The sequence below is a fragment of the Phascolarctos cinereus genome, unplaced genomic scaffold, assembly GCF_003287225.1.
Source record: "Phascolarctos cinereus isolate Bilbo 61053 unplaced genomic scaffold, phaCin_HiC Scaffold_2;HRSCAF=192, whole genome shotgun sequence".
Lineage (NCBI taxonomy): Eukaryota > Metazoa > Chordata > Mammalia > Diprotodontia > Phascolarctidae > Phascolarctos > Phascolarctos cinereus.
In genome coordinates, this window is record NW_027555625.1 from 144,406,540 (window position 1) to 144,421,033 (window position 14,494).

Genomic DNA, 14,494 nt, shown 5'->3' on the forward strand with positions numbered 1-14,494 from the left:
AGTGCTATATAGCATATGTAGAAGTTTAACTGTAATTACTCTTTTCTGTTCAAAAATTTTAGGTGCTGAAGCTTAGGTCAGTGCCGTTAAGGCAAATGAGCAAAAAATGAATACCGTCACAAGCAACAAGAAGAAGTGATTTTGGTTGATTGGTACACATATCCAGAGTGTTAATGAGGCTGACAGTGTGTGTAGGCTTGATCTCCCTTCAGTCTCGGAGAGCTACCATATTCTATAGCCATGGACTGTATCTCTGACCCAAATGCCGTCACAAATACACAAATACCATGCTGTCTCTCATGAAAGGGTTTGAGTGAGAGTATAGTATCACAAGCATGTTCTTCATCTACGCAGGCCAATCCGTTCTCAAGTGTGGTTACAATTTTGAATTTAGTCTCGTCGATACATTACATAATATTCTGTTTTTCCATCTTGTCTGTTCTCCCTGTTGAAAAAGAGAAGCAACGCTGAACAACAGCCTGATGAAACTGAGAGAGCAGATTGTTAAAGCCAATCTGTTAGTGAGAGAAGCTAGTTTCATTGCAGAGGAGCTGGAGAAGAGAACAGAATATAAAGTCACCTTACAGATTCCAGCCTCCAGCCTCGATGCTAACAGGAAGGTGAGGTCTTGGATAATGGGATCAAGTATTCCATTGCATAAAAGCACTTTCCCCCGTGTTCTTTCATAGGTGTGATTCCTGAGGTTTGCCCAAACCTCTGTTCTAGCCAAGCTAACTTCTTGATGCTCCCCTCACGTGCAGCTTTCCTCTCCTGGTCTCCCTGCCTCTTGCAGGTGCCCCTCCTTCTGCTTGCAATGCTCTCTTCTCTCCCTTCTACCAACCCACCATTAGACTCCCACAGGTCTTCCATGATTAACTTCACCTCAGTCTGTTTACTTAGCATCTCTTTGGCACTTGCACATTGGGCTGATGTTATATCATTTTTCATTTGTTGATACTGTGTTCTATAAAACTGTTCTCCATTTTCTTCATATGTATATTCTAGATTGTAGGCAACTTGAGGTGAGGGGCAGTGTGTTTCCGTTTGTCCTACAGTACTTGTTCTAGCCATGAAGTAGTCAAATAAATTATTATTATTTCTCTAAGTTGAATATGTTTCTACCATCATAAGGCTGTGTCTTCTGTTTCATTTTGTGTTTTTTCTTTTAGTTTGTTTTTGGGCGGGATGGGGTGAGGTGTTTTCTGATTAAGTCTTATTCAAACCCTCTGTATACATGGTTGTTTTAATTGTTTCTTTTCCGTATATGAAAATCTCTTATAGGAAATATATTGTTTCTTTATATTAATTATGTGTGTAGAGGGGGAGAATTCATCTGCCTGAAATTTGATTCTTTTGTTTGCCATTTACTAAAAGTATACTTAGTGTCATTGAGATCCATGGTCATGAAAAACCATGCCTGAAATACATTTAGGGGCTAGAGATGTGGGAAGAAGTCTGATGCAAGGACCAGGAAGAACAAGGTCACAGACTGCAGCCATAGTCACCTTGCCTGCTGTGTAGGGGTAGAAAAGCTGGAACTCAGTCCTCCATAAGCTAACCCTGTTGCCAGCTGGGTTCATTTTGGCAATCTAACCTTCTCCTAAGAACTGACCTTGTGTTAGTGCCTGACCCTGGGCTTTACCTCTTATAATGACAGTGTGGCTGTCATTATTTCTGACCCAGCTCCCTTGTCCCACTGAACTCTGCTCTGGCTGCCTAGCCTACACATCTGTTTCCGGTCTGTCAGTGGTCTTCATCTCTTATCTCTCACCATCCTGCTTCTACATCCCAGCCGTCTGCCTTCCTAGCCCACTGGGTTTGGTCCCAGCTCCTTAATATTCATGCTTTCCTTCCTGGGAAGAGGGTTTGGCTTCTTCCCTTCCATTCTCTCCATGCCTTATCAGAGGCAGGAGCAAGCTGCCAGCAGCTCCTGCCATTTTTGTTCCTGCTCGGCCACATTTGGGAACAATCTCTGTTACTCGGTCCTGGCCAAAAACCTGTCCAGTGGCAGGACGTTCTGTTTAACCATCATTCGGCTAAATGGGGCAGCCCTAAAAGAGCATGTAACTAGGTTCAGTAGAAATTACCTAGAGCACAGGATGGACTCTCGATTGCTACTTCTGAGAAGCCCCAGATCATTGTTGCTTTCATGTCGAGGAGATAATTTCTTCAAAAATACCCCAGCCTGGCAGTTAGCTTTCAAGTACAGTAATGACTGCACATAAGATAGCAGTGTAAGCATGTGTTCATTTCACAGTACTCTGAAATTCCCAAGAGGTGTGTCAGACCAGTCAAAAAACTCCACTCAGTCCAAAGTTAGAGCTGAAGATACTGTCTCTTCCTTGCCTTGTAGCGCTACTCACTTCTGTATACCTGGTTACACTCTATGGGAAATTTTTGCAGTCTGCCCTAGTATTTTTCAAGCTACCACCAAATAATTTTTCCTAGCTCTCCTTAATGGATTTTGTTGATCTAGTTGTAGAGCTGCTGTAAAAATTCAGTTCATTGAAAATGCTAGATGTTTTGTGACGTATCTAAGTTGGTGAATTTATATTAAAAGGTTTTTTTTTCCCCAAACCTGAAGTACTATATAAACATGAGTTGTTAGTAGAGTACAGCTATATTAGCAGCTTGTTATATTTTGTTCGACAAGTGTACGTTCAGAGTTACTTTTGCTTTACTTTACATTGTGAATCTCTTTAACACCTCTTCCAGTAACTCCCCATGTTTTTGCAGCGAGGCTCACTTCTCAGTGAACCTGCAATCCAGGTGAGGAGAAAAGGCAAAGGCAAACAGATATGGTCCTTGGAGAAACTGGACAACAGATTGTTGGACATGAGGGACCTTTATCAGGAGTGGAAGGAATGTGATGAAGACAGCCCAGTAAGTAGTAATCAGTGTATAATAGCTAAATTGGTATTGCATGTAAGGACCACACAGGAATTAGGAAACTGATTTTGCAGTAAAAATCTTTAAGCCCACTCCAGTTCATAGCATCAGAATTACTTGTAGATTTCTGCAGTGTTTAGGTAACCAGAAATTCTTTTTAAAAAAATCAATGTTCTACCATTCCTTGATTCTCCTGATTCAGAGCATGTTTAATTAATTTCCAAAAGTATTTTGTCTCGCATTTGATCACTTAAACCTCTTAGACTGATCACTGAAAACAATTCTAAGTGATTGTTGGAAACTAAAAATTGAAAAAAATTAATTAAAATTAAAAAAAAATGATTCCAAATGCAGTGAAGATGTATTTACTTTGCATTTCACATCTGCGTCTTTATGTGTTCTGTGGTCATTTTCTAAGAAGTCCAGTCATTTTGCTCCATGTTGCTACACTCATAAAGGGATAGTATTGGGGTACAATCCAGGGTTCATTTGCAATTCTTTCTGCCATTTCAGAACAAATATTAAGTGATAAGTTATTAAATGGACATAACTTCTGTGCTTTTTAAGAGATTTCAGTTTTTAATATGAATGTGAATAGAAATGTGTTTGTACTTAGTGAGGGCTCTATTCACAGAATTATAATAGCTCTCATTTAGATAGCACATTATGTTTTACAGAATGCTTTCTTAGTGACACTGTGAGGTTGGTAACGTAAATACTGTTATCTCCATCTTAAGCATGTTCAGAGGGGTTTAAATGCCTTCTTCGTGATAGTCACACGCTAGTAAATGTCAGAGATAGGAATCCAAGCTCATATTCTGACTCCAAATCTACGTGGTGCCACATTGGGACCATTGGAAGAAAAGATATTTCTGATGTATTTCTCCCACTATAACCACCATGGGTATTATTTTCACTGGTTTTAAAAAGGAAATACATAATTTTTCCTCTTTTCTGTAATTTTCCTTTTTCCTCTTGGATGACTTTCTGTTATGGTTAGCAGTAGAATAAGTGTTCTTCTAAAGGCTATGCAAAAGCTATTCTAAAAGAGTTATAATGACCCTATTTGCCTCAAGTAAATGAAAGAGCTTAGAGTGATTTCTAAACCAGGTGTAGCAGCACACCCCCTTGTGGGACCTTTGAGGTCCCTTCCAACACTAATATTCTGTGAGGTTACAGTAAAAATGAAGGGTTCAGTCCCTTTTACATATTCATTTATTGGCTCATATTGGGATAGGTCAAGAGAAAAGCGCTAATTTGGATTCATGTCTTCTAAGTAACTTTCTGAAGCTGTGTGTTCTGAATTTCATTAAAGGTAACAAGGTCTTACTTCAAGCGAGCTGATCCATTCTATGATGAGCAAGAGAACCATAGTCTTATTGGTGTGGCCAATGTTTTCCTCAGCTCTCTTTTTTATGATGTGAAGTTACAATATGCTGTGCCAATCATCAACCAGAAAGGAGAGGTTGGTTGTATTTTTTATTGTGTCCCCTGTATTTCTCATCTCACCTCCAAGAAAGTGATTTTCTCTCCTGTTTCTTTCTTTCTCTGCGTGTATGTACACACACATATATACATATATTTATAATTGTTTTAAGAAAAAGAGGAGGAAGATAAACAATCAGCAAAACTCATATGCAGGGGCCCATACCTGTTCTCCTCCCACCATTGTAAAGGGTTGGACTGGGAAGGATTTCTTTTCAGGTGTCTTCTTTGAGGCCAAAATTGTTTTTGTCATTTTGCAATATTCACTTTCAATTGGTTTGTGGTGCTTGTTTTCATTTATGTTGTTGTTATCATTGTGTATAGTGTTTTCTTTGCTCGGTTATAAAGTGATCAAATAAAAAGCAACAAAAAAAAGTTTTTTTTTAAAAAAAGCACACTCATAACTGGAGTAATATTCGGTGCTCATAGCTCCACCACGTCAGTATAATAAAAAATGACGGTACTACCAACATTGTTAATGTGATCACTCTCAAGTTCTTGTGTCTGGCAAGTAAAATTGAAGAAATAACGGGTAGTTTTATTAATAAAAATGATTGTGATAGCCTTTGCTAAGGTACTACTCTAGTGCCTCATCAAGGGGGAAGGTGACCCTGTGTCCTTAATTTTTCTACTAGTAGAGTATATTTTCTATAAGGTCCTATCAAGTTGGAAGTACTTGGAGTGCAGGCCTGGCAACATACTTGGTGTATGCCAGGCATCAGTGGACTGAATTAGCTAAATCAGGGAGCCTCATCACCGTGCTGGCCACAACGTATGTAAAAGAATTACACAGGCAACTCCTAAAGAGCATCTACTGAGTTGTAAAGGAAGGCATTGTGATCCGTATTGGTGGAGAAAGTCCCCACACTTTACAGATTATTGAACCTTGAAGGATTGATCATGGGCAGCCATACTGGTACTTGGCAAACATTGCAAGCCTTGGATAATCACAACTGCTTTGTAAAGAAAATTAGAGACTTGTTTAGTGGCATAGTAGAGGTCCGAAGCCATAGCTACAGCCACCTTATTTTTACTGCCCCAAGCAGTGGAATCTAAAGCTGACATTCATTTTTCAGAGGAAAAAAGAGGAAATATCGCTTTCCTTTTCCTTCTCACCTTCTCAGGTGGCAGGTCGGCTTCATGTAGAAGTGGTGCAGATCAGCGGTGCTATTGGAGAGCGAATTGCAGGTGGGGACGACAGTGTGGATTTTTCATTTGATAAGGACACACAGGACCACAAATTAGTGTGCATGGTAAGTCGAGTTTTATTTTATTTACCCAAAGCAGTGGGTAGGTATGAGGGGAACTTTTTTAAAACCACTGTGGTTCATTGTAGGGCTTTTGAGATGGGAGAAGATGAAAATTTTGTGTTGTTGTTTTTTTTTTCCTTATGGTATGGTGATCGATGGTAAATTATTTGGTACAGAGACCTGTCTCAAAAAACCATATAGTAATTTTAGAGACATTCTTTTATCACATTATATCAATCTAGGGTATAAATTGAACTAGTTTTTTAATATAAAAAAATAAAATTTAGGTTTTGACATACGTATCATATAGATTGGGATTTGTCTTACGGCTTCTCTGAATAAAGGAAAATAGATGAGTATCAGCCCAGGCCTGTCCCTTGTGTACTTGGCTCAGCGTATATGCTCACTATTTTCTGTATATGCAATGCTTTTCCCTTTTTGCATCTTGACATTCATACTATTCTCTCTTAGATGAGAATGAAAGCAGAATAAATGGCTCCCTATGTTATTGGATTTAAGGCACACCAGGCAAGATCCCCACATCCTTAACATATATCACTGGTGCCCTAAATTCCAGCACAAAGATTTCATTCCTTTGGGACTAGAAAGCTTTTTGGTTTTTTTGTACCCTCTATTAAAATACATATGCCATTGAAAGGGTGTGATACCTTGAACTGTCAGATAAAGCCAACTTTGACAGATAGTTGGGAGTGGGGATAATAGATTGTAGATGATGGTTATGCTGGCAGTGAGAAGTGGGAGATTTACACAGGCATTGTAGAATTCAGAACTGAAAGGGAATTTAGACATCATTTAGTCCAACCTTCCCATTTTGTTATAAACTGAGGACAAGAGAGTTTAAGTGACTTTTGCTCAAGGTCATTTAGGAACAGGTCTAGGATTTGAACCTAGTTCTTCTGATTCTAAGCTCCATATACCAGACCACTTTACCCTTATTATTCAGTAATAGTTTGTTGAACTTAATTACTTGGACTTCTGGTCTCCATCAAGGTTGAGGAAGCTAAAGCTGCTGGGAGGTAAGGACCAGTCCCTTGTGGGGCAACTTATTATTTAGTCTTTTTAGTTGTGTCCGACTCTCTGTGATCCCATTTGAGGTTTTTCTTGTCAAAGATACTGGAATGGTTTACCATTTCCTTTTCCAGCTGATTTTACTGATGAAGAACTGAAGCAAATAGGGTTAAGTGACTTGCCCAGGGTCACATAGTAAGTGTCTGAAGCTGGATTTGAACTCAGAAAGATGAGTATTTCTGACTCCAGGCCTGGCACTCTATCCATTATGTCACCTAGCTATGCTCTGGGGCAACCTAAGATTGGGCAAAAAAACAACAGCAACAATACATTTTTTCCCCCTACGTTGGGAAAATTAAATGACTGCCCTCAGAAGGCTGTTTGAGTTTAAGGAATATGGCAGGGCCAGAGCTTAGAGTTTGGGCATGGTTCAGTTCTGGTCATGCAGAACAGAAAGGTGAAAGAGGTGAAGCAGGGGCCTGCTCTAGGAGCAGCTTAATTATCTCCTGGGTGTGAACATGGAAGTGCAGCAAGCCAGGACCCTCTTTGTAGGCAGTGATGAGCAAGGAGCCTTCCTGGGGAGCAGGGCATCCTGGGGACCAGAGGTGGATTGGGAAGCTCCTCCTTTCCTGTTTCATGATTAGCCCTCACATCCTCTTGGGGTGACTGGGAAGAGAAGCAGGGGGAAATGGGGTGCACTTTGTGATGGACCCCTGCATCCCTTTCATCAGAAGTCTTCTCTGCTCCCTGGAATTTTGTCTTCAAACCTGCCTGATGCTAGAAATCTAGCAGTTAGGCAGGAGGACCCAAAATGAAAATCAACAGTGGAACAGAAGCATCCAGTAAAATAAAGGACTGTCACTCAAAGGTGGTTATTAAATTCATATAGGAATACCTTACCCCTTCCCCACCCCCACTTCCCCTGGCCAAAAAAAAAAAAGCTTTTTAGGCGCATCAATACATAACTGATCTTTCCCCAGGGGTTTGGTTAGTGTAATGAGGTGGCTAAATAAGAGGAAAGATTCAGAGGATCTGGTTTTAAATCCTGGTTCTGTTAGTTATAAAATTATGTGTATGTGGAAGGGCAGCCTCTGTGGCAGTAGCTTTGTGGCATCCTGTGGATCACTGTGTTGCTTGCCCTTGGTGTGGTTCTTGGGACTTGCCCCAAGTGCAAATATGGCTCTCATTCTGTGTGTGTTATGTCATAGGCAGTCACTAAATAATTGTTGGATGAATGGAGAGGAGTTAGTCAATTTAAGGGAACGTTTTTTCTCTTCCATTAAAAGGCTCATCCTTGCATCCTGGTGATAAATGCTGAAATATCCATGGTATGGGTAAGGATTGGGCCTGGGGAAAGACAGGAAGAGTTGCACAAGTAACAGATAGTGTTTTTCTGGAGATGGAGAAACAGGTACAACCAAGCCTGTGCAAACAGATTCAGACATTCTGAGGGAAAGAGTCTGAGTGCTTGGCCTGGCTGAAGGGTTTCAGCAGTGTGAATCATGGCAGTGGTACCTCCTTCAGTCCTTCAATCCTTGACATTCCTTCTTTTGGCTGCTTCAGGTGGACCCTACTACATGCAGAGCACTGTGCTAAGGGAGTACCTAGTCACAAATGAAATAGCTCTTTCTGTCACTGATCTTTAGAGGGTGTGTCTTAAGGTTGTTCAGTCAATCTAGAAATATCCTTGGAACTAGCAGTTTGTGGATAGAATATTGTAGAAAAATCAGCTTTGACTCCCAGAGTGGAAATAAACACAGGGGCAGTATTATAGCATTGAACAGTAGAATTATCTCCTGTATAAGTAGATTTCACAGCCTTTTTAGGGGAAAAGAGGGATATAGTGGATGGGGATTGCAGGTCCGTCATAGGACACTGATCTTATTTCTTAACATGCAATTTAAAAAGACTTGCAAAGTAGATCTTAGTGATTTCTCCCTTGTAAGCAGGGCCTACAGAAAATTCTGTGCTATCATGACACCTTTTGGTGACTTTTGTAACTGCACCTAAAGATTTAAGGATAAAATATTCTCAAAGTATTCCTGATTTTGAAGTTGGATGTTGTCTTATAAAGTTAAATATAAAGGAAGTTTTTCTCACAGACATAATTTTAAAATTGGAAATGTGTTTTCATAGGAAGGTTTTGTCCACACAATATTGCAGAACAATTCACTGTACTAAACATAGCAAATCTTTGTAAACAGTTAATGGGAAAAACGATAATTTTCCTCCCAAAGTTAGCAGTTGTACAAAGAATGAATAAATTGGAATAGATTAGGTACACAGTACACAGTAAGAAATGACTGGAGTAATCTTGTGTTTGGTAAATGCAGAGTTCCAGACTTTTGGGACAAGAACTCACCATTTGACAAAAACTGCTGGGAAAATTACAAAGCAGATTGGCAGAAACTAGGTATAGACTAACACCTCATAGCATATACCAAGATAAGGTTAAAATGGGTACATGAGTTAGACATAAAGGGTGATACCATAAGCAAATTAGGAGAGTGTGGAATAGTTTACCTGTCAGATCTGTGGTTAATGGAAGAGTTTATCACAAAACAAGAGATAGAGAGCAAAACAGGATATAAAATGGATCATTTTTATTACATTAAATTAAAAAGGTTTTGTAAAAACAAAACCAATTAAGCCAATTTTAGAAGGAAAGCAGGAGATCAGAGATAATTTTTTTTACAGCAAGTTTCTCTGATAATGGCCTAATCTCTCAAATATATAGAGAACTGAATCAAATTTATAAAATACAAGTCATTTCCCAGTTGATAGTCAAAGGATATGAACAGGCAGCTTTTAGATGAAGAAATCAAACTATTTGGAGTCATATGAAAAAATGCTCTAAATCACTGTTGATTAGAGAAATTCAGTTTAAAACAACTCTGAGGTACTACCTCACACCTATCAGATTGGCTAATATAGAAAAGGAAAATGACAAGTGTTGGAGGGGATGTGGGAAAATTGAGATACTAATGAACTGTTGGTGGAGTTGTGAACTGATCCTACCATTCTGGAGAGCAATTTGGAACTGTGCTCAACAGGCTATAAAACAGGCATACCCTTTGACCTAGCAATACCACTACTAGGTTTGTATCCCATAGAGATTTTTAAAGAAATGAAAAGGACCTATAATGTACAAAAATATTTACAGCAGCTCTTTTTGTGGTAGCCAAGAATTGGAAATTGAAGGGATGCCCATCAATTGGGGAATGCCTTAACAAATTATGGTATATCATTGTGATGGACTGCTATTGTGCTGTGAGAAATGACAAGCAGGATACTTTCAGAAAAACTTGGGAAGACATATATGAACTGATGCAAAGTGAAGTGAGCAGAACATTGTACGCAGTAACTAACAGCAATATTGAATAATGATCCACTATGAATGATTTAGCTATTCCCAGCAACACAAAGATCCAAGACAACTCTGAAGGACCTATGGTGAAAAATGCTATCCCAATCCAGAGAAAGAATTGGTGGAACCTGAATGCAGTTTGAAGCATGCTGGGTTTTTTTCTTTTTTCAAACTTTCTTTATTTTTTTTTTCCTGTTTTTTCTTTCATGACTAATATGGAAATGTTTGCATGACTGCATATGTATAACTTTTATGAAATTGCTTTCCTTCTCAATGATGGAGTAGGGGAGGGAGGTTAGGAAAGAATTTGGAGTTCAAAATTATCAAAAATGAATGTTAAATTGTTTTTACATATAATTCAGAAAAAATAAAATGTTAATTTTTCAAAAAGAATGACTAATTACTAAAAACTGTGATGACTCCCACATTAGGTGCTGATATAACTTTCTGTGGGAAATCCTTGGATTCAGCCTATATATTTAAACCTTGTTTCTTTAGGCTATGTTACCATCAGAGAAGCACTGAAAAAAATTCATCCAAAGTGAAAACTTTTAAATAATGCTGTTTATATGATGCCCTACATCATTATTTCTTTCTCATAAAACTTTTAATATTTATAACTCTCAGAGTTTGGAGGGGTTCTCCAGACTCAGCTAGATTTTAATAGAAAAGCTTCTTATAGCATTTCCTGTAAGAGGTCATCCATCTTCTCCCTCAGGAATTCTTAACCAATTTTGTGATATGGATCCTCTTGGCAGTCTGATGAAGCCTCTGTGGAACCCTTCTTAGAAAAAATGTTTTTAAATAGTTGAAGGAAATGTTAAGCATCAGTTAGAAGTTAGTGCAAATAGAAATGTAACTGTTTTTCCCATCCAAATCCATGGACCCCTCATTTAAAACCTTTATTTTTCTTGAACATGTCTCATGGTTACAGGGATGGGATGGGAGCAGTGAGGAGGCACAGTTTTTCCTAAGACAGCCCATTCTAACTTTTTGATAGCTCCAATTGTTAGAAATTTCTTAGTATTGACTTACATTGGCAGTGGCCTCTCTGCAACTTTTCCCTACTTCTAATAGGTCTGTCTTCTGTGTGAAGGTAGAACAATCTTTCTTTCCTGTGCAAATCCTCCTAATAATAGAAGGCAGTTCTGCTCTTGCTAATTTCTTGTCTTCTCCAGGTTAGACATCTCTGGTTCCTTCCACTGATCATCTTACTGCATGGTTTTCAGGCCTCTTACTATCGTTCCTTCAATCATATTGTACACATTCAATTTTTCTCAGTTTCCTTCTTAAAACATAGTTAATGTGATCAGACCCAATACTTGCAGTCTGGCCTCTGACTAAACTATAGTGTAGTTTGTCTCTGTGTGTATACCTTTGTAGGTTTGTTTATACCCGCTCGCATGCACGTGTATACACACACACATACTTATACATATACATGTATGCTAACATTTGTCACCTCTGTTCCACTGAAAAACAAATTTAAAACTTTATATTTTAAAATATTAATATAATTATGTAGCACTTTTACTTTTTCAGTTTCATCTTCACAAAAATCCTAAGGCATAGGTATAGATCAAGAGATGATTTCATTTTTTTTGACCTTGAGGTTCACAGGTTAAATGACTCACTCTAGGCAGGGTAACAGCTAATCAGTAATATGTCATCAACTAAAACCCAGGTTTCTTCACTCCTTTTACCATTATACCACAGTGCTACAACTTGACTAGAGGAAAACTCTTATAATTCTTAAGTTCTATATTTTCTTGCCATGCTTTTTGCCTTGACTTTACTGATTTTGAAAAATTATTTTTCCTGCAGGTTAAAATACTTCAAGCTACAGGTTTGCCACAGCATCTCTCAAATTTTGTGTTCTGCAAATACAACTTCTGGGATCAGGAACCAGTCATTGTCGCACCTGAAGTAGATACCTCATCTTCTGCTGTCGGCAAAGAGCCTCAGTGCATGGTGGTCTTCGATCACTGCAATGTAATTTTTATTTTTCAGAATTGCTTGATGTTAAGACTACTGACAGAAATGTAGTGTATGTATGTATGTATGTATGTGTGTATGTGTATGTATGTAAGTGTATGTATCTGCGCGTGTGTGTGTGTGTTTACAAATTTGACTTCTTAGAAATAATTTGGCACCAGCATATGTTAAAGGCCTCCCAAAAGAGAAATTGCACCACTTTCTTTATTTACCCATTTTGCATTTAGCACTTTTTTATTAAGAAATTTTCACTTCTTTAAATACTTCGTGCTAGCGGTTCTCAAAGTGTAGTCTGGGGACCTCTGAGAATCCCCAAGACCTTTTGAGTGGTTCCATGAAGTCAAAACTATTTTCATAATAATACTAAAAAGATATCTTAATTTATAGTACAGTATGTATCAACAAATATAACCCACGTATACAGAACTTTTGGGGAGATTCCTACCTCACTAATTTTTATGAATGGTAAAGGGTCCTGAGACTAACAAGTTTGAGAACTGCTCTTTTATGCCTTATTTTAGACACCACAGCACAGTGGATACAATGTAGGTCCTAGCGTTCAAGTCCTACCTTTGACGTTTATTAGTTCTAGCACATTCCTTAACTTCTCTGATCCCAGGGCAGCTCTTTAATACTTACTTACCATATGACAGGTGAGTTCCAGTCAACATTGGTGATTGATCCTCACTGATGAGATCACTTGCTCATTCATATATTGATGGGATATCTTAAGTAAAACTCATTTCTCAGTTTTGTGGTTAGAGCCGGAAGTTAGGGGTTCAGCACTTTTCTGTGATTTTGGCAATTCTGTGTGTTTGCTTCCATCATTAGGGTGGATTATTCCTTATAATGGAACCAACACATTGTCAACTCTTATTCAGAGTCTCTTGGCTTATTCTTGCCATATTTTGTCTTTATAATTATACTTGTTTTTGTATGCCATTTTAAAAGAGCAGCTACATGCAGAATAAATATTAGATGTGGTTCAAAAGCACCCAGGTTTTGTTTTGAAAATGTATAGTGTGTGTGTGTGTGTGTGTGTAATGTATATACACATATTTTTTAATGTCAAGAATTTGAGGCCATCTGGGAATAGCTCTTGAGTGTCTGCTCTTGCTATTGTAACGATAAAACACCTGACATTTTTCTGTTACTGTACTCCATGCTAAAGAATGCATTATAGATCAGGCATGAGCAATAATAGAGTTTTTGGGGAGAGAACAAAGCTGCTTTTTCATTAACCAACCTTTTCTGTTCTGTGTAGGAGTTTTCTGTCAACATCTCTGAAGATTTTATTGAATATCTTTCTGAAGGGGCTTTGGCAATTGAAGTGTATGGCCACAAGATGAGTGATCCTCGAAAAAACCCAGCTCTTTGGGATTTGGGAATTATCCAAGCCAAAACACGGAGTCTCCGGGATAGGTGATTTTCAGATGTCTGATTCCATTATTTAAAAAAACCACAAGACATTATTTAAGTTCACCTTGAAGGGCCAGTGCTGCTATTTCTGATGACTGTCATTCGTCAAGGAATCATCAGTGTACCCCATCATTTGAAATAGAACTAGTGCTAAAGCCATGTAATTAAGATGTTGTAGAAAGATGGGATATTCAGAAAAACGGGATCCATTTTAAGTCATGATTAAGATCCTCTCCGGAAGATTAATCTTCCTAAAGAAATATGCTTTAAAGAACAATTACCAAAAAAGTTCAGTGAGCAGGTGTTTCAGATGGAGTGGTTAATGGTTTACGGTTGGCTAGGGAACTTATTGGGAATTGTTTTGTAATTAACAGCCTCTTAAGAGAGCACTGAAACTTCTGCAGTTGGTTTCATGTTAACTAATTGAGCTTTATTTGGAAACCTCTTATTCTCATGTATTCAAGTAACTGGTGTGAAGGGAGTTGAATTTGATTGTTGATCAGAATGCTGTCATAATTAGAAGAAGGCTTCCAAAGAAATGTATGCTTCTATATATTTCATTACGGTTAAGTAAATTCAGTTTTGAGCAACAAATTTTATTTGGGAATTTTAGGAGATAGGTTTTTGTGAGTATAAACTAGAAGTTACCTTATAGATTTGTTTCTCACTCTCTTAATTCAACTTTCAATTCAGCTAACAATTATTACGAAGTACCAATTATATGTAAGACAATGTGTTAGGTAGGCACTGAAGATACAAAGACAAAACCCCAAAATTTCTTTATCTCAAAGGATTTATATTCTACTGGGAATATGATATGGCCACAAGAAAACAAACAAAAAATAATTTGAAGAGGGACAGAGTACTAATAACTAGCATTATCAAGAAAGTCTTCATGCAGAAAAGTGGCTGGCACCTGAGCTGTGCTTTTAAGGAAGCTTGGGATTCTGTAAGGTGGGAATGCATTTTAGATGTGGAACACCACTTGTATACAAGAGATATAGACGTGGTAAATGGAGTTTTGTATACAGGGACAAGCTAACAGAACAGTTGATCAGGA

The 14,494-nt window shown here is 38.2% G+C and overlaps 1 protein-coding gene across 1 annotated transcript in view; it reads left to right on the forward strand.

Moving 5' to 3' along the window:
- KIF13B (kinesin family member 13B) overlaps positions 1-14,494 on the forward strand; it is a 250,412-nt gene that overhangs the window by 158,708 nt on the left and 77,210 nt on the right. The window contains 6 exon segments of the mRNA XM_020988799.2: positions 458-620; positions 2,737-2,883; positions 4,205-4,354; positions 5,499-5,627; positions 11,845-12,012; positions 13,280-13,437. Coding sequence (XP_020844458.1) covers positions 458-620; positions 2,737-2,883; positions 4,205-4,354; positions 5,499-5,627; positions 11,845-12,012; positions 13,280-13,437 — 915 coding nt within the window.